This window comes from Globicephala melas, chromosome 9 (genome assembly GCF_963455315.2).
Source record: "Globicephala melas chromosome 9, mGloMel1.2, whole genome shotgun sequence".
In the NCBI taxonomy this organism is placed as follows: domain Eukaryota; kingdom Metazoa; phylum Chordata; class Mammalia; order Artiodactyla; family Delphinidae; genus Globicephala; species Globicephala melas.
The window spans coordinates 15,640,665-15,666,076 of NC_083322.1; the positions used below are offsets into that span (position 1 = coordinate 15,640,665).

The window sequence follows — 25,412 nt, forward strand, 5'->3', positions numbered from 1 at the left end:
TATCTCAAAAATTAAAATAATAGCTTCTGAATATCACTAAATACTCAGTATTCAAATTTTTAGTTGTCTTGCAGATGTCATTTGTTTTCTTATGCTCTGTTTGTTTTCATCAGGATTCAAATAAAATGCATTCACTGTGATTGGCTGGTATGACACTTAAGTCTCTGTAGGTTCCCACCCATCTCTCTCTCTCTCTCTCTCTCTCTTTCTCTCTCTCTCTCTCTCTCTCTCTCTTCTCTCTCTCTCTCTCTCTCTCTCTCTCTCTCTCTCTCTCTCCCCCTTCATTTATTTATTAAAGAAACCAGGCTATTTGTCCTGTACTGTGCTGATAACATCCCCAAAGTCTCAATGACGTGTTCTTCTCTCTTCCCTGTTTCCGCTAAGTTGATATTTGGATATAGATTCATCAGACACATTTTTTCCCAGATCTCTTTTGTAAGTAGTGTTTTATTCTTCCAAGAGAGGATATGTAATGTCCCATTCTCTCTCTCTCTCTCTCTCTCTCTCTGGTTAACAGTCTTTGACGATCAATGTCTGCATCCAGGAATCATCAGTGGTTGCAAAATTGTGATATTCTACTTCTATCCTTCATTTATTAACTGGAATATGTCTCTAAAGAGAAATTTTTTTCTATTCCTACTATTTTGTTACTTAGTTATACAGTTTGTTTCAGAGAAGCAGGATAAATGGTTCTTTTATATATACATTTTCAAAATAATAAGTTAGTTCACTAGCATCTTTTGATGGTGACTGTGGTTTGGAAGTGGCATCCAATTTTGGGAACTACTCCCATGAAGAGTTTGCGTCTGTATACCCTCCCCTTGAATCTAGGTGGGCTTACAAATACTTGGCAAATAGAGTACAGTGGAATTGATGCTGTGTAACTTTTGAGACTGGATCATTAAATGCCATGCAGCATATGGAAAATATGGGCAATATTGATGGTCTCTAATTAACAGGAGTTTTGTAAATTCAAGGTAATACTTATTTAAAATGTCTCACTGCTCTCATTCATTCAATGTCGGTCATGAATATTTATTGAATAGTTGTTGAATCCACAAATACTTATTGAATCCATAAATGACACTCTGCTAGGTAAAATGGTTACAAAATGAACCAGTAGAAAAGCTGTGTCCTCAGGATGCCCACAGTTCATGTTGTGGGGAGAGATGAAGAAAGAAATGAGCAATAACAGTCTGACACAAATTCTAGGAGAAAGGCATGTGTGACGATGGAAAGGAGAACCGTATTTACAAACTGGGGAGATCAGCAAAAATTTCACAGAGGAGGCAGGAGTCTCTATGGGTGAGATGACCAAGTGGCTGCTCCCCTAGAGGGATCAGCCTAAGAGGGCCTGGAAACCAGGAGAACTACTAGTGGTGGCTCAGAGTGATGATACAAATGGTGAATAAAGGGCAGAAAGGGTTGGGTTTTTATAATTTGTTGTTTTAACTGTTATGGGGAGGTTGCAGCAGATGGCATGAGACAGGATCAGATTTGTTGCTCAGAAAAGTTATCTGGATGTCAGTGTGAAAGGTGACCAGAATCTTAACTTCTGGAGACAGACGGACAAATCAGGACATTGGTACCAAAGTCCAGGTGAAGAGATGAGGAGATCCGAAAGCCTGAAGAAAGACAGTGGTGATGAAGATAGAAGGGGTTGGTGAATTCAAGAGTTATTAATACGGACTTATTGTGAAGGGTGAGAAAGGAGTATCAGTGAATGCTGGGTGGCCAGCATAGGCAAAGGGTGAATATATTATATGTGATAGAAAATATAAAAGAAAGGTAATAGTGTCAAAAAATGAACTCTGTTTTATATAAGTTAAAATTGAAACCCCTGTGAGACATCTAAGAAGATATAGAAATGTGCAGTTTGAAATATATGTTTAGAGCTCAGGAGATCCCTCTAGGTCAGGAGAGAATATTTAGGGGGGTCTATCAAATCCTTTTCTCTCCCATCCCATCATTAGTAGGAAAAGGAGGAAAATAATAGATGGGAGTTGGTGTAGAGAAAATGGAATAGTAAAATTATTAAATGTAGATAATACTGCACAATTTTGAACATCCATGTTCTTTAAATAATATTGCTTCATATTCATACACATCTTACCTTCCTATCCATATAGCAGACACTATTGTATTTTTTTTTTACTCAATAATGAAAGCACTTTATTTTCAGTCCTTGAAACTATTATGTTTCTAAGAAGGTAAATTATTTGAAAACTCACACATCTGTGTAAGATGATTATATAAACAGAAGAGTGTAGTTATTTGGGTAAAAGTGTATGTATTTTTGTGTATTTAAAATATTCAGAGTGGTGCTTTAAGAGAGAGTTGAAATAGAATTACTAGAATGGGAGAAAATATTGTTTCTTTTAGACTTTATCTTGTAATTGCACATTTCAAAGCAGAAGTATTCAATTCATTTTACTGGTTGAAATGCATTCCTATTAATTAAGATGATTCTTCATTGGGTGCTTGGTAACCTGATTAGCTTTTTGGATTCTACACAGACCATAATCAGACCCTATAAGCTGTATTTACTTCTGCCACAATTTTCTGCCATTACAGTTGTAAAGGGCCTTTCATGTTGAGTCTGTTTCTAAGTAATCTAAAACTTTTCAAGACAGTTGAAAGCATTATTCAGATGGAGAAATTGGGAGCCTAATTTGCTATGTGGTATGTAATCCAAAGATTTCAGTCTCCTGAACTTTAAGGAAAGCATAGCCCGCTTTCTTTTTGTTAATTGAAATTAAAATATGTAGGCTGTTTGATATTTATGAATTAGAAAAGCAAAAGGTTATTCAGTGAGAAAAGTTACATAGAGAAACTCCCAGGGTTGAAGTTGTACACATACCAGATAATCTTTTTTTTTTTTTTAGAAAAAAGTAATATTAAATGTTTATTTTGATAACATATGTAACTATAAGAACTAAAACTATCACTCAGAATCACATGATCCATGACTAACTATATTTATATTTTGATGTGTTCCCTTTCAATTGCTTTATTTCCATGTTTTTAAATATATAGGGAATCATATTATAAGTAAATCCTACTCTTTCATTGTGTAACTATGTCTCAATTTATATAATAATTATTCCTTTAGGAAAAGCTTCCTTTACGGAACTTTTAGGTTTCTCGATGTTTGGTGGTATAAAACACTCCTGTAATTAACATAATGTTTATAAACCACAGTTAACATTTCAAATTATTTTCTTATGTCAAATCCCCAGGAGAGAAATGACTGATTCAATGGCATAAACATTTTAAAGCCTCTTAATAAAAATTATAAAACTGCTTTCTAGAAATTTTGTACTGTTTACTTGCCCAACAGCAATGTCTAAGAATACCTGATGGGAAGTATTAGGAATTTAATACCCTACAGGTTCTGAAAATGTGTTCATGGATAGAAACAAAAAGCTATTATAATATTACACTTGATGAAACAGAATGAGAGGATAAAATTACATCCCTAGAAAGAAAGAAATTATGTTTTATACAGTCAATTATGTCCAACAAAAAAGAGAGTAAGACATGTTGTTTACCTTTATTGTTACCTTTTATGTCTTTGTTTTTTTAAAAAATGTCTGTATTTTTTGCATATTTTGATGGGCTGTTTATCTTTTATTGTTGAATTGCAGGTACTGTTTATATATTCTGAATACAAGTCTTTTGACAGATATATTTAGTGCAAATATGTTCTCAGTTTATTTTTATCTTTTTTTTTTAATGTTTCTTTTGATCGGCAGAAGTTTAAATATTCTTATGAATTCCAGTTTTAGGAGGTAGGCATATTTCATGCTAGAGCTTTTTGTGTCCTTCTTAAATCATTGCTTACTCCAGGAAAGGTTGGGAAGATATTCTCCTTTGTCTTCTTGAAGATTTATAGTGTTAGCTTTTATGTATAAGTATGTGATTCAGCTCAAATTCTTGTGTATTCTGCAAGGTAGCTTCAAGGTTCGTTTTTAAAAATACGATTATCCGAAACTTTGCAAGTTTCTTAATAACATCATGAGAGGTGAAATAAAAGAATCTTATTCATGATTTTTTAGAATACATTTATCCAGTTTTTTTCCAGCACTATTTTTTGAGTAGACTTTCCTTTTCTATAGGATTGTCTTAGTGCCTTTGCCTCTTGATTGTATGTGGGTCTTTTTCTGAACTCTATTGTTTCATTGATTTGTTTATCCTTAATCCACTTCCACACTGTTTTGATTGCTATAGATTTATTGTAAGTCTTCAACCTGGTAATATGAATCATTTCACTTTGCTTTTCTAAGGGTGTTAGGGTTATTCTACATCTTTTGAATTTGTGTATAGATTTTAGAATTAGTTTGTGTCTACATAAAACTGTTTGGATTTAATTGGGATTGCATTGAATCTATAGGTAAATTTAGGGAGAATTGGCATATTAACATTATTGAATGTTCCAATCTATAAACATGATATATTTCTCCATTTATTTAGGTGTTCTTTAATTTCTCTTAGCAGTCTTTTATAGTTTCAGCACAGTTTTTGGGTCCTTGCATACCTTTTGTTAAATTCATTCCTAAGTATTTTAAATAGTATGATTTTAAATTTCACATGTAATTATTATTGCTAATATATAGAAATAACTGATGTCTGTGTGTACACACGTGTAGATATTTATTTATTGACTTTGTCTTGCAGGTTTGCTAAATTCACTCATTAGTTCTAGTAGTTTTTGATATATACCTTAGGTTTTTTTGTTTTTCTGGGGTTTTTTTGTGGTACACGGGCCTCTCACCGCTGTGGCCTCTCCTGCTGTGGAAAACAGGCTCTGGACGCTCAAGCTCAGTGGCCATGGCTCACAGGCCCAGCCGCTCCATGGCATGTGGGATCTTCCCGGACCAGGGCACAGTCCCGTGTCCCCTGCATCGGCAGGCAGACCCTCAACTACTGCGCCACCAGGGAAGCCCCCTTAGGTTTTTTTGTATACATAATTGTGTGGTCTGTGAATAGGACAGTTTTATTTCCTTACACACCTTTTATTTTTCTTGCCTTATTGAACGAGCTGGCAATATGTTGAATAACTGTGGTAAGAATGAACATGCTTGCCTTCTTCCCGATTATAGGAGGAAGCATTCCATATTTCCTCATGAGGTATGCTGTTTGGTTGTTGTTGTTTTTATAAAAGCCCTTTATGTAATTAAGTAATTATGATTCTCTGTCAGTTTTCTGAGAGTTTTTTTAAGTCACAAATGAGTGATGTATTTAATCAAATGCTTTTTTTTTAATATATGGAAGTGACCTGATTTTATCCTTTATTTTCTTTATATCATAAATCCCATTGATTTTTTTAAAAAAATTACTCAGTTTGCATTTCTAAGTTAAGCCTCACTTGATGTACTATCATTTTTTATATGCTGGATTCAATTTACTAATATTTTGTTAAGCATTTTTGTGACTGATTATGAAAGATATTGGTCTATAAATTTATTTTCTTGAAATATCCTTTATGGGTTTTGATATCAAGGTTATGCTGGCCCCGTAAATTGAGATAGGGATTGTCTGCTTTCTGAAAGAATTTCTATAAGATTGGTATTATTTTTTTCCTTAAGTATTTCATAGAATTTCCTAAAGAACTGTCTGGGCTTGAGATTTATTTGAGGCAAGAATAGATATAGAATTATTCACATTTTCTATTTCTTCTTCAGTCAGTTTTACTAAGTTGAATTTTTCAAGGAATTTGTCCACTTCATTGAAATTGTTAAGTCTGTTGGCCTAAAGTTGTTCACAGTGTTCTCTTATTTTTTTAATGTCTGTAAAATCCCCTCCTTTATTCTTGATACAAGTAATTTGTTACAGACCTTTTTCTCTTATAATTTCATTTTTTCTCCCCTACTTTGTGCTATTTTTTTCATGTATTACACTCTGACATAACATATAAACCCTGCATTTCAGTATTGATATTTTTGCTTTAAGCAGTCAGTTGTTTTTTGAAGAAATTAAGAGGTGAAAGAACAGTTTATAGTCTTTTATGTATACCCACATATTCACCATTTCCAGCTTTCTTCATTTCTTTCTGTTGATCAAAGATTTCATCTGGTATCATTTTGCTCGAGTTTGAAAGATTTCCTTTAGCATTTCTTATAGTACAGTTCTCTTGGCAGTAAATAATTTCAAATTTAATTTTTCGGAAATGTCTTTATTTTATCCTCATTTTTTTGAACTATATTTTTATGAATATAGAATACTGGATTGACTGGTTTGTTTGTTGGCTTCTTCCAGCACTTTAAATATGTTGTTTCATTTTCTTCAGGCCTCCATGTTTTAAGGATGAACAGTCAGGTACCAGTTGTATCATTATTCCCCTCTTTATGTCTTTTTTTCTCTGTTTTTGAGGCTTTTTTCTTCTAGTTTTAAGCCTCTATGTGTTTGTTTTACTTTTCTGTCGCTGCTGTAAGCAAATTACCATGAGCAGTGGTTTAAGACTGCACAAATGTAATATCATACAGTTTGGGAGATCAGAAGTCTAAGATGGATGGTTGGGCTGTGTTTCTTCCGGAGACTCTGGGGAAGAACCCACTTCCTTGTCTTTTTCAGCTTGTTGAGGTGGCCTACTTTTCCTGGCTCATGGCCCCGCCTCACTCTGACCTCTGCTTCTATACTCACCTCTTGTTCTCTGACTCTCCTGCCTCCCTTCTTCCCTTATAAGGACCTTTGTGATGACATCAGGGCCCCCTCCCACAGATAATCCAAAGTAGTCTCCTATGTCAACATCGTTAATGTAATCATACCAGAAAGGGCTCTTTTGCCTTGTACGGTTTTCATAGTTTCTGGGCATTAGAATGTGGGCATAGTTTTCCTGGTTGTTGTAGTGGGCATTATTCTAACTTCCACATGGTTTTCTTTGTATTTATCCTGTTTTAGGTTCATTGATCTTTTTGGAACTGAAGGTTGACCTTTTTTTTTTTCCCTACAAATTTGGAATATTTTCATCCGTGTATTTTCTGCTCCATCCTTTTCTGCTCCTTCTGGCATTCAATTATGTGTACTTTAGATTGCTTGCTATTGCCGTATGGGTCTTGGGGAAAAAAATAAAATGTTTTAGTCTTTGTTTTACAGATTATGTAATTTGTATTGCTCTGTTTTCATGTTCACTGACCCCTTTTTGCAGTGTCCAGTTTACTCTTAAGTCCATTCAGTGATCATTTCAAAACATTTTTCTTCCTCACGGATCACATTTTCTTGCTTCTTTTCATGTCTAATACAATTGATTATATGCTGAATAGATGATATATTGTATGGAGTCTGGCTTTTCTTTTATTGTGACCTAGTTGATACTGTTTCAGCATTATATTCTGTTCAGTTCCCTTCTTGCTTCACAAAATCCAAAAACAAGTCTGGTATAAGGGATGGATGCTACTAGCCTAGTGTAAAAAAAAAACAATCATCAATAAGATGTGTTTCTTCCCAGGTTTATACAAATTTATTTGATCCCAGGATATGTTGTTGATTATATGACTACACTATATTAACTCTGTCATGATATTACAGATTTCAGAGGATTGATTGTTTATGGAAATAGCTTGAAAGCATGAAGATGATTTTTTTCCATCGTGCACCACTGAATTCCAGGCTAGATCTCACTGTTGGCAGAAAAGCTGAACAGACTCCTTTTGTGGCTTTTTTTGCCTCCCATGAACTCACCTTAATAGTGAATCTACCTCTATTGAACAAAAATGGAAAAAGACATAAGTATACAATAAACCCCAATGAGAAGGAGTACTTAGGTTTCTTCATTATAAGAATCTTCACTTTTTCAAAAAATGTTCTTATTCATAGTATTTAATAATTGCTGGATTAATTTTAATGAGCAGAAGGAAAGTTTTTTTCAAATAAAGCCTTTCCTTTTTACTGTCCTCTGCTTCATTGTAGATACTGGCTGTGCATTAGCATACAGCTAATATTGTCAAAGTTAGATGGCATGTGGTAGAATTTGAGAACATGAAATTACAGGTACAACCTAGAATCCTAAAATGCTAGTGCTAAAACAGACCATAGCAGCCTACCAAAACCTCATCACTTAACATATAAAGAAACTGAATCTATGGAATTATTTTTGCCATAAATGTTACTCATATGAACAATAATTAAGTAAATAGTAATACTATTGCTGGTGGTATTTAGACTGCTTACAGCATGTATTACAGTAGGATTTTAAAATACACCCATGTCCAGAAATGTTAATATTTGATAAAATGGAAAAAAGCAATAAAACTTAATGGCATTGCTTCGTGGCAATAAAACCGCTTGTAAAAACTTGTATAGAAAAATATGCCTTGAATGATGGTGCCGCTGCAAATTACTTAAGTAAAATTTTTCATTTGGGGGACTAGGGTAGGGTGTCAGAGAGGGAAAATATCCCATGTGAGATAGTTCAATTGAGGGAATTTAGTACAAGGGACTAGTTACAGGATGTTAGAAGAACTGAAAAGAGGTAACCCATAGATAGCAATCCATGGATTAGCAACTGCAGAAATTCTCTGCCACCTCCAGGACTGGAGGGACAAAGGGAAAAGACAGTGTTATCAGCATTCAGGAGCCAGGGCCATTCAGCAGTGGTGGGACCTTGGACAAGTGGCCATTGATGGGCTGTGCAGTGAGGGTCATCGGGCAGAAGCTGGGACTCCAGAGAAGGGAATCAGACCACAAGAGTTGAGGTCATTGCTGGGGCTGCCTGTCTGTGCTGGGACTGTAGAGACAGGGTGGCCTGGGAAGAGTGCTTGCCAGTGGGAAATGGAAACAGAGGAGAAACAGCCACTGCCAGAGACACTGCTTGAAAAAAGAGAGCTAAGGAGAAATATATACTTGCGCTCTCCTCTCTTTCTACTGGCTAATTTTTATATTAATATTTATGTTTCTTGCTCCTAGTCCTTTAATACATCTGGGCTTAATATTTGTGTATGATGTGAGGTAGAATACTGATTTTATTTTTCTCCATTTTATTTTATTTATTTATTTTTTTGCGGTACGCGGGCCTCTCACAGTTGCGGCCTCTCTCGTTGCGGAGCACAGGCTCTGGACGCGCAGGCTCAGCGGCCATGGCTCACGGGCCCAGCCGCTCCGCGGCATGTGGGATCTTCCCGGACTGGGGCACGAACCCGCATCCCCTGCATCGGCAGGCGGACTCCCAACCACTGTGCCACCAGGGAAGCCCCCATGTCTTTTCTTATGCAAACACTTTTATTTGAATTGTATCTTTGAATATTACATGACTCAATATTCAATAAGGATAATCTATTGTTATGTTTTCAAAATATTCTCAGCCATTTGTGAACCTTTATTCTTTGAAATTAATTATAGAATCAGTTTGACAAGATTCTTCAAAATAGTATTTCTCATATTCACTTGGAATTACATTGAATTTATTTATTAATTTGGAGGAAATTCATATCATTAGAGTATTAAATTGTCCCATCCATGGCTATGGCGTGGTTCTCCATTTCTTTAAGGTTTATGTCTCCAGTAGTTTAAAAATTTTCTGCATAAAAGTTTTATTGCTTTATTTTTGTTGATATTATAGATGACATCCTATTTTTTATTATATTTTTACTTAGTTATTGCTAGAGATGGGGAGCACTTGATTTTTTTATGTTGATAGTGTACCTTTCTTACAAGGTTTAATTTTTGGCCTGTGAATTTTCTTGGACTTTTGATGTATGGGATGATATTAGTGGAAATATTACAAGGTTTGCTTTCTTTCTTCCATGGCTTTTTCCTCCAATTTTATTTCCTTGACTTATTATGTTGGTCAAGACCTCCAATACTATGTTGAAAACTTTTGTTACTAGTGGATCATCTTGTCCCTTGAAAGGAATGCTTTGAATTTTCTTTATTCCAAATAATGTTTTCCCTAAGGATTTTGATAGATGACCTTTATCAGGTAAATAAATTGTGTTCGATTCCTAGTTTTCTAACAATTGACCCTAAAAGGCACTGAACTTTATTATTTTTTCTGCATCTTTTGGGATGATAATGTGGTTTATCTCACTTAAACCGCAGTATGGTAAAATTATAATAATGTGTTTTCTTTTTTATTTTATTTTTATTGAGGTATAGTTAATTTACAATGTTGTGTTAGTTTCAAGTGTACAGCAGAGTGTTTCAGTTATACATATGTATGTATACAAATATATTCTTTTTCAGATTCTTTTCCATTTCAGGTTACTACAAGATAATGAGTATAGTTCATTGTGCTCTACAGTAGGTCCTTGTTGTTTACCTGTTTTATATATAGTTTGAGTAGTAATCTCAAACTCCTAATTTATCACCCCTCCCCAGCCCCCCACCTCCGCTATCCCTTTGGTAACCGTAAGTTTGTTTTCGTGTCTGTGAGTCTATTTCTGTTTTGTAAATAAGTTCGTTTTGTACCATTTTTTTAATATGCCACAAGTAAGTGCTATCATATGATATTTGTCTTTCTGTGACATTTCACTTAATACGATAATCTGTAGGTCCATCCATGTTGTTGCAAATGGAATTATTTCATTCTTTGTTAGTTTCTGATGTTGAAGTATTCTTAATTCTTGCAAACCCGTAATGGATCACAATTTAGTTTTTACGTAACAGACCAGTAAAAGCAATTAGCTATTTTTTTAAATGATTTTGGTATGTGTGATTATAAATATAATTTAGGTTAAAAGTTTGTTTTCTGCTGCTGCCCTTATCTGGTTTTGTTATTTCAGAAGCCATAGCATCATTTTCTAAAACAAGTTTTATTAGACACTGTCTATAAAACTTGGGTAGAATTACTTGTAAAACATCTAAGTCTACTTGGCACATTTTGGGGTTGGGGGTGGAATGAGTAATGTTTTTGAAAACTTTCAATTTTTAAAACCAGTCTAATCTATCCAATTTCTGTATTCATTACACCAAATTTTGCAAATTATATTTTTTCCAGAAATTTCTCTTATCTAGGTTTTCCAGTTTATTAACATATAGATCTTTATAACATTCTTGTATGACTTTTTTTTTTTTTTTGCGGTACACGGGCCTCTCACTGTTGTGGCCTCTCCTGTTGCAGAGCACAGGCTCCAGACGCGCAGGCCCAGCGGCCATGGCTCACGGGCCCAGCCGCTCCGCGGCATGTGGGATCTTCCCGGACCGGGGCACGAACCCGTGTCCCCTGCATCGGCAGGCGGACTCCCAACCACTGCGCCACCAGGGAAGCCCTTGTATGACTTTTAAACTCTATTATATCTTATCCTCTCTTGTTTTATTTTTTAATAAAACAAAATAGTTTTCCATTTTTTGTTATTTGGTTTTACAAGACCACCTTGTTCGTCTTGAAAAAAAAAAAAAAAAACCCAGATTTCGGTATTGTTGATTATCTCTGTTATTTACTGTCCATGTCACTGATCGCTGCCTTGGGCCTTTTGTTACAGGACTGGGACTGGGAGTCAGGGGCCTGCAGCAGTCGGGAGAAAGGAGGGGTTGGAAGACTTGCCCTTATTTCTGTTCTGATTTCCCAATCCAGGGTTGTCTGTCCTGTCATCTGACAGCAAGTGGAATAAGGACTTGAGTAGTACGAAGGAGGATGAGACTTAGATGGAGAATAGTATTCTGGGGAGGAGCATAGTGCAGAAAGTCAGAAAACCTCACACCAGGGACTTCTCTGGTGGTCCAGTGGTTAAAACTTCGCCTTCCGTTGCTGGGGTTGTGGGTTCGATACCTGGTTAGGGAGGTAAGATCCCACACGCCTTGCAGCCAAAAAACCGAAACATAAAACAGAAGTAATATTGTAACAAATTCAATAAAAACTTTTTTAAAAATGGTCCACATCAAAGAAATCTTAAAAAAAAAAAAAAGAAAGAAAACCTCACACCTTAACTGTAGACTGAAAGAAAGTTGTTATAATGACTTTAGGACAATAAATGGCAATGGATGCACTTAGTTCAGGGGCTGTCTTTGTTTTCCTCCTAAGTCATATACTACCAGAAAGGCAATATTTGAAGTTTTCACAAGAGTATAATACATGCTAGTTTGAACAGACAATTGAATATCTGTCATTAATACACCAATGTATTCTTATTAGTAAATGACTCATTCTAGCAAATTCTGGGGATGATTACGGTTATTAGGGCCTGTGCCTTATAGGATGTTAAGTCTAGATTAATCTGAATGATGAAAAATAACTATTTCTAGTAAGAATTTTTAAAAATTACCTTTAACTTGTTCCAAAAGTAAGTGTTTTTGTGCTAACAATAATAGAACTGTCTTTATTCTGAAAAGCTAATTACTATAATTCCTCTTGTGCCTGTTCAGTGATCCTGGACTGATTCTGAAATGCCAGTGGAACTGCCACTGACAGCTATTTACCTCTGTTAATTGTGTTTGCTGCTAATCTATCACCGAGGCTGAGAAAATGGCTTAAATGTTCTCTGTAGTACTGTGGAAGCCTTCTGATACCGAAGGGTTCGAAAGTATTTAAGCAATTTTCAGTCCTGTCAAACACAGAGGAATAAGTTCATACTTAGCAGGTTCTGCATTTTTATCTGTCATTAGGCCTAGTCAAGACTGGGGGAAAAGAGGAGAAAATGGTATTTCCTCTATGGATGAAGGGATACAGTATGGTCAGATAAATATTGCCCTGAGAAGTGCTTGTTGAAGGCAAGGGAAATATTTGGAAAAGTTCGGGAGATGAGGTAGTGGCTCAAGTCCATAGATTAACTTAAATGAGTCATTTAAGTGCAGCCAGAAAGACCTTAATCTGAGTAACAGAGGATCGGGTAATAGGCCGGAAAGAATTTTAGTAAATTCTCACCTCATTCTCCTCTGCCTCCTTGTTCTACTAATTGAATAAAATTGTATATAAAATTCACAACTGAGTGCTTTTTAACATCAAAGGTGTTCAATAATGAAGTATGTTCTTTACTTTTCAGTTTTTATTCTACTTTCTTTCCTCCTTTCTGTCCCTTTGTGTTCCTTTTCTCTTTGCATTCATACATAATCAGGTTTCTGTTGTTCAGATTAATGCAAGTGCAAAAGTAGTTCAAAGTATCAGATAAACACAACTATCTGGGAACCAAATTAGTGGAAATTGACTTCACAAATCTCAGTTAACAAAGTTTTTTCCCATCGGTTTTTCTTTTTAAGTCAATCTTTTAGATTTTGAGCTAGAGTTAGTATTAACTTCTTTTAAAAGTTTGTTTACTTCATTAAAAATTGATACTCAAAATGTATTATAATAAAGCCTTACTGAACAACTGTTAGCAGTATCTACTAAAGTTAAAAAAAAAACTTACGGCATAGCAATTGTACTCATCTTACGTACCACGAGAGGGGATGTATCCACCAAGAGACAGACACAAGAAAGTTTATATCATTAATAGCCCCAAACTGGAAACAGCCAGATGTTTACCAGCAGAAGAGTAGGTAAATACACTTTTCTATTACTCAAAAATAATGATGAGCAAAAGATGTCAGACACAAAAGAGTACATATTGTATGATTCATCTTATATGAAGTTCAAGCTCAAACAAATTGAATCTATGGTATAGAAGTCAGAATAGTGGTTACTGATTGGTTGGTGAGAGGAGTGTAAATAGATTGGGCAGGGACACATGGAAACCTTCTGGTTGCTATAAACTGCCTAAAGCCTGATCTGGATGGAGATTTACGTATGTGTATAAAACTGTCCCTCAAACTGTATAAGACAATTTGGGCACTATCTGTATGCATAACCAAACATATTGTCTGATTTTAGTTCATCCCTAAAAGGATAAGTGATACTAAAATATATATTAAAAAAATTTTTTTTTTTTTTTACTAAGGCAGAGAAATTATGCTACTCTGTTGCAGAATTTTAATGTTGGGTTGACTTTTCATTTTGTGGCTACTGTAGTGAACTGAGCTCTTACTGTGTTTGATTTTGGTCCTCAAAGCTGCTTTACTCTAAAGAATGTTTTCAATTGAGGATTATTATTTTGCATTTCATTGATCTTACACAGATTTGAAGTAGTTTGAGGAGGTTTTAGGTAAAAAGGAAAAGCTTGCCTGAAGTTTGAAAAATTTTCTAAGGATGGGTTGCATATTTAAATATAATATATTTAATATATAATATATAACTATATATTATAATTATATATAAATATATTTATATAGTAAGTGTAGTATGGAGGCCGTCTTAACCCATGTATTTTATCTTTTTTATATTCTTTATTCTATGTACATTGGTTATTTCATGGGAGTAGATAACACAAAGAGCTTTTGTATTAAACTAACGATTAAGTTAAGGCTGAAAATACATAAAAGCGAAAAATGGCTATCAGTGAGGATCTGTGATCAAGCCGTCAAAATTTAGATATTTCAGTTTATGTGTATTAATGATTTATCCAAGGTTGCCCACTTTACTCGTGGCTAACAGCTTTCAGTAAGTATTTTTCAAAGGCCTTTTGATTATAGGCAGTGGGCTTGGGCTTTCTAGGTTTCCTGAGTTACTCGTAAGCACTAACCTCTCGCTTCCTTTTGCCTCTTGTCTTTATAGGCTGCCCTGCAAGTCGGGGGCCACGGAGAAAGGCTGCACCAGTGTCGGGAGGTCATGCTGCTAACTTACAAATCCATCCCCATGCAAGTGGATGGGGAGCCCTGTAGGTTGGCCCCGGCTATGATTCGGATCTCGTTGAGGAATCAGGCCAACATGGTACAGAAGAGCAAGAGAAGGACGTCCATGCCTTTACTCAATGAGTGAGTCTGCCCTTGCCCACCTTGGTGAACATGGAGGCCGTGGAGAGGAGGGCACTGCGCATGTGCATGAGCAGGGGCCTCCCCGTGCTGGGAAAGGAGACGAGTCCAGGAAACTCAGCAGCTCCTTGGTCTCTCGCACGTATTTCTTCTTCGTGTTTACCATACGGTGACCACACCCTTCTTTCAGAAGTTATTGCTGTATGATGTGTTAGACTGATGACGCTTTTCCACTGACCACTTGAGTATATACTTACTGGGACCAGCAGAAAATCACCGAGTGATTCAGGGTCGTAAAACGTGTCCTGGCGAACGTGTTCTGTTTTGTTTAAGAAGGCGTGCTGTTGGCCTCCTCTTTTCCCTGGTCACTTGGAGAGTTGGTTTCTCCAGGTGCAGGAGGTCGGCAGAGCTGGCTTTGGCTCCCCTCTCTCCACATCGTATCCCCTTCTGCCCTTTCCCAATGCTCCCATTTTGGGGTCCTGCGTACTCTGATGCTTCAACTCAATTTTGCCATCCTGGGTGGCGTCCTATTGTCTAGATGAAACTTGACCCACGACTCAATGCCTAAACAAAATGTATCCCTCCTGGACCCTTTCCTTTCTTGGGTGTTTTGATAAACTGATGTGGACAAGGTGATAAATGACTAGATATTTTGAGTGCATTTTATAGAGTCCCTTAATCTAATCTCGATCGAAATGTCTTTTGGGGGTTGGAGAAAGGGATGGAGAAAGATGGGGATTTGGGGTATCTTTTAGAGTATCTTTCATATATCACGCACCTATGGCTGACCTGACTCAAGGTAAGGACGTTTCAGGGTTCAGCCTTGGGCCATTCTTCTGTCAGAGCGAGGGTCCCTCCAAGGTGCTCCTCTATTTGTGGCCTGTGATGCATGGTTACCTATTTGTACTGAATGGCTGGCTTCCTCTAGTGCCTGTGAAGGAAGGGCATGCTTCCCCATGTATTTACTGAGTCCATGTGACAAGTACAGAAGTGCCTAGAATGAACCGATGACACAGGTGTTATCGCTCCCTGCCAAAGCTTCACCTGTCTTTCTGAGATGGCAGATTTGAAGAACAGCGTTCGACAGGGCTCGTGACGTGTTTCAGTTTTTAGTGTCTCTGCTTCTAAGCTTGAAGCTGGGGTGAGGGATCTTCTCTCCTCTGCATCCTCCCTTTCCAGAGTCAATCTGGGCTCCCCCGGCGCTTTTCCTAGATCGTTCTCCAGAGGGCTTGTTTAGTTGCCTTTTTCATTTTGTTTACATTTTGCAGCTAGTGAAACTCTTAGCTCATTTCTGCGGCTTTCTCTGTCCTCTGCCTTTACCACTATTAGGTTGAATATACACTTTGTGAGTTTCAGGCAGTGTGTCAGCAATAGTATATGGTTGATCATATTCTCTCTTGAAACATTAGAGTTAAGCCATGAACTATTGGTTTAAGGGAAAGTTCTGAGCTACTAAGTGAAGAGCCCTCTCTGAGATAGTCCACGTTGTTTTGGATCACTTGTAGATCGTTTGTTAACAGAGCTAAAAATTCTTAATATCTACAGGCAAACAGCTCCCACTTTCATGCCTGGTGCTTCTACGCTTAATAACCTTATGAGACATGAAACTGTTTTCGGGTGTTTAGTTTCAAACAGTTTTTGCCCTTGAGAAAGAATTTGCTCAGAAACTGTATTAAGAATTTATTTGGGCTTTCTTCTCATATAAAAACAAATGGAAAGAGTTGTTTTCTTTTTGTACACATGGCACATATGACAGATGATGTGACTTCATAGATTTAGCCGGGAGGGTGTTCGAGAAGCAGCCTCGGGCTTCCCTGGTGGCGCAGTGGTTGAGAGTCCGCCTGCCGATTCAGGGGACACGAGTTCGTGCCCCGGTCCGGGAAGATCCCACATGCCGCGGAGCGGCTGGGCCTGTGAGCCATGGCCGCTGAGCCTGCGCGTCCGGAGCCTGTGCTCCTCAACGGCAGAGGCCACAACAGTGAGAGGCCCATGTACGGCAAAAAAAAAAAAAAAAAAAAAAAAAAGCAGCAGCCTCAACTCAAAAATGCAGTTATTTCCCACCAGGGGGCAGTGGTGTCTCCAACCAAGCAGCCTCAGGCCGTAGGAAAGACTTGTGTGAAATGCCAGTAATAATATTCTGTCCATTTCTTAAAAGGACACATATAAATCTTAAAGATTAGCCAAGATCTTTATTACAATTTATTATTAAAATTATCATTCAACACGTTTTTAGAAAATCTCTCACCACTACTCTTTTTCACCCTCTAATTAGATTGCTTCTTTCTATTTCAGTAGAAATCTGTGTTTGGAAATGTAACTTCTTCCACTGGATTTCCAAGTGGAGTTTCCAGTTTAAGGGCGGCCTGGCCACTAATATCTTCTTAAAAGTTTTCTTCCACCTTCTGAGCCCTCCAAGCTTTTCTCTGTTTAGGCCACAGTGTGCAAAGTTCACTATTGCAGCCAAGGCAGAAAGAGGTTATTGAAAGATAATTCTTTCTTCCTTCTTTCCTTCCTTTATTTTTTCCATCCTTCTTTCCCTTTTTTTCCTTTCTCTCTTTCTTACTTTTTACTGTTTCTTCATCATTTGCATGCCTTCTTTTTGAAGAAAGAGAGCTGTTTTAGTTTAAAAACTTGTGTGTATCTGTGTTAGGGGGAAGGAAGTCAGAAAGGGGTAGCTTTTCAATTCATCTTAAGGACTTATCCTCCTTTCACATAGCATGTTAACATGAATATTTGAGATTTTAGGGCTGTGGCCCCCTTTTCTGCTGAAATGCTGATGTTCCTCATAGATTTGCCCCTTCTCTGGGAAATCACATCTGCAGCACAAGTTCCCTCTATGACGGATAAGCTAGTGTGTCTCAGATCTGTGTCTTCAGACCAGGCTTTCTTCTAAAAACTGAAGACTCATACCCAGATATCTTAGTTGACATCTTTATCTGCATATCTCATAGTCACCTCCACTTTTACACGTCCCCTGCGTTGTTTGAACTCTTCCTTCTGTTTATTTCCCACACCTTTAACTCTCACACCATCTTTCCCCTCTGCTAGTCACACAGCCTTAGTTGCGGAGCCGTATTCATTACTTCTCGTCAGCATTGCTAAAATCTGCTCAGTTCATTTCCTTGTTTCCAACGTTGCTGCCCTTCACACTGTGTCTTTTCCGATAGACTGGTTAGAATGATCTTTCTAAAAATGTAAAACCTATATTCCTTGGCTTTACTGACCTTTTTGATCATCGCCTTGGTCCTCTCCTTCCTGTGCTCCAGAGCGTATTGCTATTTCTGGAGCAGTACGGCCTGTCTCGTGTATCATTATATTTTTGCCCTCCTCACGTGCTTTCATCTGCTAGCCCTTGCTCAAGTTCAAACTCCATCGAAATATCACTTTCCCTAAGAATCCTTTTCTATCCGCTTCTAGCTATTAAATACACCACTCAGCGCTCCTAGTATTCTCGTCACTTCTCTCACACCATTTATCAAAACCAGTGTAATTATTGGTTTGCTTGTCTCCCCTGCTCTGTGGGGAGAGGGACCCCAGGGTTTTCCTCATAGGGTCGCCAGTGCCTGCTAGTGTGTCTGAGACTTACGGTTACGTGTTGAACAAGGGACTCGCACATGGATCGGTTCTGTAATGTCCTATCTGTTACGTTTCTCGGAAATTGTTTCTAAAATAACATAAATCTAAAACCTCGTGAATATAAAAATAATACAGAAAATGTCTTGGTCACATTTTATGGCAGAAGTGGAAGATATATACTTAAGAATTTCAAGATCTGGTGCACATGGATGGCTGGAAGAATTCCCATGAGAAACAGCTAAATAGGAAGCTTTCATGATGCCAGTGGGTCTTCATGTAGCAAAAAGGAAAACAATTTTTCCTAAAATAATTTCTTGCCTTATGATCCTATTTGCTGTTACTATATATAAACTGAAAGGCTAGGCCCGTTACGTTCACTCTCCCCTCCCCTCTCCACCCCATTGGTACAGGAGAGTATGTCATTTATGGCTTATGAATCTACTTGAAATAGGACTCCAATAAATTTCTTCCCCCCTAAAAGTAATAGAGCAGATTTGTTTAGGTTCATGTTCATGTACTAGTAACATGATAGCCAGATAAATCTGATTATGTTCTCTATTTGAAAGTCACTTTTGAGGGAGATCAGACATTCTACATTACTCAGGTGCATAGGAAGATCTCAGCCTGAGTTCACTACCAATTAAGACAACATCGTTAAGGGTGATTGTATTATCCAGGGGCAAGATTTCTAGTTGGCAAACCTTGGGCAACCGACTTCCAGCATCCTGGGCTGCTGAGAAGTATCATTGGTTATAACTGATAGCCCTTGTCAGGATGACAAGGAGTTCATTCATGGGTGGCTTTATATGAGAATTTATGTACCCCGTGGAAAAGAGGGATGGGGGGGTACGTCTACTGCAGTTATAGTGAAACTGTTCAAATGGTTGAAGAGAGTGGAGAGAATAATGATGTAACAGTGACAGGAAACTTGGGGTTTAGTTTCTTCAGTTCCACATTTTCTCTTTTCTGGTAGCCATCGAAGACCCTCTCCTTTACAAAAGAAGGGAGAGCAGAGAGAAGTCTATGGTTTCACTCGTCTACCAAGAATATGAGTGGAATTACAGCATCACTGTGATAAAATCAGGCTTTCTTGGTATTACCTTGGGATTTCTTAGAAAGCCTTCTCTGTTTAACTGAAGGAAGTTAAAGTTTTTGTCGAGTCGCTCTTTTGAAGACGGTTGTCCTTTGACATGAATATTCCAACAAAGCCCTGGAATCATGAGGACTATGTTAAAGGATTCAGTTTACCTTGATTCTGCTCTGAGTTGACTGTGCCAGCCTACTACCCGTGTGTGTGTGTGTGTGTGTGTGCGCGCGTGCGTGTGTGCGCGCACAGATGGATGCCCAGTGAGACCTAGAGCCGGAGAGGACCGCGGTAACCCTCTGCCCCGCAGCCCCGTGCAGCATCCGCGCTCCTCCAGCATCTGCCGGTGCCCCGCCTCGTGCTCCAGTCTGTGGCTTGCCTGAGAGCCGGCCCTGCCATGTGTCCTGTTGGCTTCGTCGCTATCACTGGCTTTTTGATTATTTCCGTGGCTGGCTTGATTTTCTTTTTCTTTTCATTTACTGTTTGGTGATGCGCTCATTTAATTTCTGTTTAAATTTTGTGTGTCTCTCTTTCTCTCTCCTGGCTTGTTCCCCTGTCTGTCCACGCTGTTTTGCTGACTGTCTTCGCTGCTCATTCCCTGCTGCCTCTAGTGTCCATCAGGTGCAAGCTGCGGACCTGCGGAGAGTGTCTGCCCCCCCAGGCTCCTTCACCATGTGAGTACAAAGCCGTCCCGTTTTTACATTGTGTCTCTCACCTTCATCTCCTCCTCAGGGACAGACCACCTGCACCCTCTCCCTTCACAGGTCCGCTTCTCAGACAGAGAAGCACCTCACTGTAACTGTCTGCTTTAGCCCTTCTTTGATTTGAGATGCAGCTGTGAAATTCTTTGTGTTCTATCTGTCTCAGTCCTCTGAGTTCATAGTTTAATTTTTTGATTAGGTACTTTAGGGTCCAGAGTTTCATGGGGTTGTATAAAATTCCATACTAAGCATTGGTTTCTGTGGAAAGTCTGTAAACCCATTAGACCATTCCATTATCTATGGCTCAGAGATGACCTTGAAGAAGCTCCCGCTGCACTTGATTCTGTGGACGGACCCCAGAAATTATGCGTGGAGCTTTGATTGTAGGTACGTGCATCTGTGGATTTTTCTGGGTTGAGGAATCCATAGTTGTAATAAAAGATCAATAACCCAAAGTTGTTAATGAGTTAGCAAAGTGCAGTTTGTACATAGTAGTTTGTACTTAACACACTGTGTGCTTTTATATTTTTCTGGTGAAAAACAGAAAGAAAATGTTTTTTAGCGCTTCACTTCAGGACTTTTTTTATGCTGTTGCCTCTGTCTTGCCCTTCTTTCTTTTCTCCGTCTTACATATACTTTTGTTATGTTTCAGGTACTGTTACAGGTGCTTTACACAGGTTAACTAACTTACTCCCCCAACCACCTTATTGCCATACGTGGTATTATTATCTCCATGTTATACATGAGGAATCTGATGCACAGAGAAGTTGAGTAATTTGACGAAGGTCACACAGCTAATAAGTGGTAGACTGGAATTCATACTCCCGCAGCCTGGTTTCAAAATTCATGCTCGTAACAATTTATAATCTGCCGCTTTTCATCTATCAGTGTCCTGTGTATTTCTCAGGGCCCAGCTGAATAACTGCCTTTTCTAAGAACTGTACCTTGATTCTTGCTGACAGAACTAGTTACATCCTCATTGGAGTTCACTATTTATACTACTATTGTACTTCTTATAGTTCTCAAGGTATAATCGATCGGGACTAATTATATTAGCTGTATATCTGTGTGTATCCCACACTACACTTAGGCCACTTGAAATCATTTGCAGTGTCTTCTTATGACCCTTTGTGTTCCCAGCCTTGATCACAGACCTTAACACAAAGTATTCTGAAACTAAACAGAATTGTTGGTTGGTTGGTAGAATGAATGAATGAAAGAATGCATGTCTGAATAGAACTCTGCAATATCTAACATCTAGGGATATGCAAAGTAATTCCTAAAGTTCAGTTATGTATCATTTTACTTTCAACCCTAGTCTTGTGGATACACGTTTATTTACTCATTTATGACAAAATATTTTTCCAAAAATATTATTTTGTACTTGCTCTGTGTCAGACGCTATTTTCTCCTTTGTATTTAGTGGTGAGCACAACAGCTCTATACCTTCATGGAACTTACAAGTGAGCGGTCAAAGAATCAGTAAGAAAATAACATTTAATTTCCAATTTGGAGGCTATGCTGAGCTATATTACATATACCCCATAAGGCCTGTTCAGTAAATTTGAGTCCAGAGAATGGCTCTCAGTGATCATTATTTTCAGCAGCTCTATGCATAGAGTTCAAGGAATTGAGAGTATGAACAATAGGAGTCCAGGTGCTAGTTGTCATATTTCTATCACCTTTTAAGTTTTAGTTGTGTTTAAGTTTTCCTCATATAATTTGAATGAGATTCTTTTTTTCTTTTTCCAGGTGTGTATGCTATAATAAGGTGAACTGTCATGTTTATTTTCATGGCATGTAACAGGCAGTCCACCTAGATGTGGCCACTTAAAACTTGAATATTTATCTAAAATATTTTATAGTTGTATGTGCTATATTAATTACTGCATATTATAGATTTTATGTCTGTATAACTGATGAAAGATTTATATAATAAAAATTAAATTCGAGTATTATTTTAAACATTCAATAATAGAACGCTGTCAAATACAGCAAGGAGCACAGAGAAAAATCTAAGCACAATGAGTATTGTATTTATGTATGACAGTGGCAGCTTAGCTTAGACCCACTCTCATGCTGCTATTGCAGCAGTGCTTAAGAATCACATTAACCTTGCTCTGGTCCTCACGAAAGTCAGGACTCCAGTATCTTGAGCTAAACTTTGTCTTTTTTTTTTTTTTTTTCTTTTAACTCTTGGATCAGCCATTCTCTGCTCAAAACAATTCTTTTTTACAGATGATCTTTCCTTTGGGAGAAGCCTCTCTTTCTGCTGTTCCTAAAGTAAAGTTGCTTTTCTAAAGCAATTTAAATTATCCTTTCTCTCTAGCTTTCTAATGACTTTTTTAGTTAGGGAGGGGGTCATGGTCTTGACAGCATAATGCATAAATTATTAGGAATGGCAACATACAATTAACGTCTGCGTACATGGGAAATTTCAGCTTTACACAAAGAAGAATCTTGAAACTTTCATTTTGATCACATATGACCACATATGAATGCTAAATTTTAATCAAAGGGATTTAGTGGCTTCATGAAATAGAACAAAATAAAGTAAATAGAATATTTCACCACAAATTTTATGTACTATAGCTTTTTTTTTTTTTTTTTTTTGACGTCAGAGAAGAGTTATAATTCCCAGACTTGGCATATGACATAATTTGTAATCTGGGCATTCTTACTGTTTTTTTCTTTTTTATTGAGATATAATTGACATATAACATTGTATCAATTTCAAGTGTAAACATAATGATTCAGTGTTTGTGTCTATTGTGAAATGATCATCATAGTAAGTTAGTAATATCCATCACCACATGTAGTTATGATAGTTTTTTCTTGTGATGAGAGCTTTTAAGATCTCTCTTAGCAACTTTCAAATAGTCAATACCTATAGTCACCATGCTGTACATTACATCCCCAAGACTTATTTATTTTATTATGGTGTTATTTTATATTTATTATTATAATAAGTATTTTATATTTATTATTTTATAATGGTATTTATAAAGGTATTATTATATAATACCTTTTAACCCCCTTCACCCATTTCACCCTTGTCTCCTCAGTGTTGCTCAAAGAATTATTAGGCCAGCACCTCAATTAATAAATTCATTATAATTAAGTGACTTCATAGTAGAATCCTCATTGAAGACTACATACATGCACTGTGTCTCATTAATCATGATATTCACATTAAATGGTCATGCTCAAAAAGCCCCAAAAGGTGTGTAACTGTAAAATGAGTCTCTGGAACGCTTTCAACTTTTACTGTTGCTTTTCATTAAGTTCTGTTTCCCGCCTGCTCTTCCCCTACCAAAATGAAATAATGTGAACTGTTCATACCTAATTTATTCATTTTTCATCTTTCAAAAATATTATTCAGTGTCTGCTTTAGATATCAGATACTCTGTGGGATACTGGAGATAAGAGATTAGAAAGCTAAGGTTTCTGCCTTGGAGAAATGAACACACCAGGAACAGACCCACTTGTGTTGCCTACAGTACAATTACAACGCAATGTGACACGCATCCAAATGGAAATTCTGGTTGTACTTCCATGTGAATAAATTTTTTTGGACTCTTTATTATATTTGTTTTTGTATTTTAGTAATTAAAGTTAATATAGGTCCAAATTGACTTTTTTGATATATATTTCTCACTTTTAAGACATATGGATTCATGTAACTAGAACCATAATCACCAAAATGGTTCTATCACCCCCAAAATCCTGTTTTGTAATCTATGCCCTTTATGGTCATACCCCCTAATCCCTGCATCTCTCATCTCAAACTCTGGCAACCACTGATTGCTACAGTTTTGTATTTTAGAGAATGCCGTATAAATGGAATCATACAATATGCAATCCTTAAAACTGGTTTCTTTGAGTGAACATAACATCTTTGATGTTTATGAGAGTTGCTGCATCTATCATTCCTTTTTGTTGCTGAATTGTATTCCACTGTATGGGTGTTTCTGTTTATTTACCTAATAACCCAGAAGGACATCTGGCTTATTTCCAGTTTGGGATGATTCTGAATAGAGCTGCATAAACCTTGATGAACAGGTTTTGTGTGAACATAAGTTTTCGTTTCTGTAGGTTAAACACCTAGGAGGGATTCCAGGGTCATATGGTACCTTCGTAAGAAACTGACAGACTGTTTTCCAGAGTGGTCTTATCATTTTGCATTTGCACCAGCCATGTGTGAGAGTTCCTGGTGTTCCACATCTCTGTCAGCACTTGGTAATGTCAGTATTTTTACATTTTAATCATTCTGAGTGTCTTTTCATGTGATTATTTGCCATCTTTTATACATTCTCTGGTGAAGCATCCTCTCAAGTCTTTTGCCCATTTCTTAAACTGGGCTGTTTGTTTTCTTCCTGTTGAGTTTTGAGTTTGTCATGTATTCCGGATCCAAGCCTTTGTTAGATATGTGCTTTGCTTAATCATTTCTTTGTTCTAGAAGGCAGTTGACTCAATTTTCAGGCCACAATTTCTGAGGATGGTAGCCATAGTGCCAGTTGTGTTTTCAGAGCCTTTGCAGTGCTATTCCTATCTGTCTGGTGTGTAACCCCTCCAAGTTGCAGGACAGGATCTGAGGGGAGGGTCTGCTCTGTAGTTCAGTTCCTAAAGTCTGTGGTACTGTGTTTAGGGCCAGATTAACACGTTTGCAGCCTAGAGTTGCGTCCAAGTTCATGGACGTCTTTCTGGAGTTGTCTTCCTGAGCTCCTCCCTCTCTCTTGGCATCCTCAGTACTTTCCCATTTCCTGGGGCTTCATTTTTGGATCCTTCAGCCAGAAAGCTAAGGCTTTAGTTACTTCATGCTGCTGCATAGCTCCTGAAACCACGTTCACCTCCAGGACCAAGCAATGATATGACTGAAAGAGAAAAAGAAGCAATGGTGGTTTGTCCCATCCTCTTGGGGCCACAGCTGCTCTTATCAGAGAAGAAGATTCCCTCTCCTTATAGTTTTTTTTTTAATTTTATTGAAGTATAGTTGATTTACAATGTTGTGTTAATTTCTGCTCTACAGCAAAGTGACTCAGCTATACATACATTCTTTTTCATATTCTTTTCCATTATGGTTTATCCCAGGATATTGAATATAGTTCCCTGTGCTGTACAGTAGGACCTTGCTGTTTATCTCCCTCTCCTTACAGTTTTAAGCACCAAAAGGACTTTGTCATTGCTGCTGCCAGCACAGCAAAATTGCCTGAGTGCTGGGTTGCGAGAAAATGGAGGAGGTATAACAGGAAGATTTCCCCAAATTTCTCTGATCATTCAGAGTCCCTTCCCTTTCCTCAAGCCAGAGTTCAAGGGCTTTCCCAGGGCTTTCTCTA

General features: G+C 37.5%; 1 protein-coding gene across 5 annotated transcripts in view; it reads left to right on the plus strand.

Annotated features, from left to right (window-relative positions):
- The window catches only part of DGKI (diacylglycerol kinase iota), a 459,796-nt gene that overhangs the window by 284,479 nt on the left and 149,905 nt on the right, over window positions 1-25,412 (plus strand). For 4 of the 5 annotated variants that reach the window (XR_009565254.1, XR_009565255.1, XM_060305263.1 and 1 more), the window contains 2 exons: window positions 14,519-14,718; window positions 19,987-20,049. Coding sequence is in view for 3 of the 5 variants with exons in the window: in XM_060305263.1 (XP_060161246.1) it covers window positions 14,519-14,718; window positions 19,987-20,049 (263 nt within the window). In the remaining 2 variants the exon portion in view is untranslated. The remainder of the gene's footprint in view (window positions 1-14,518; window positions 14,719-19,986; window positions 20,050-25,412) is intronic. The other variant, XM_060305264.1, reaches the window with a different exon arrangement.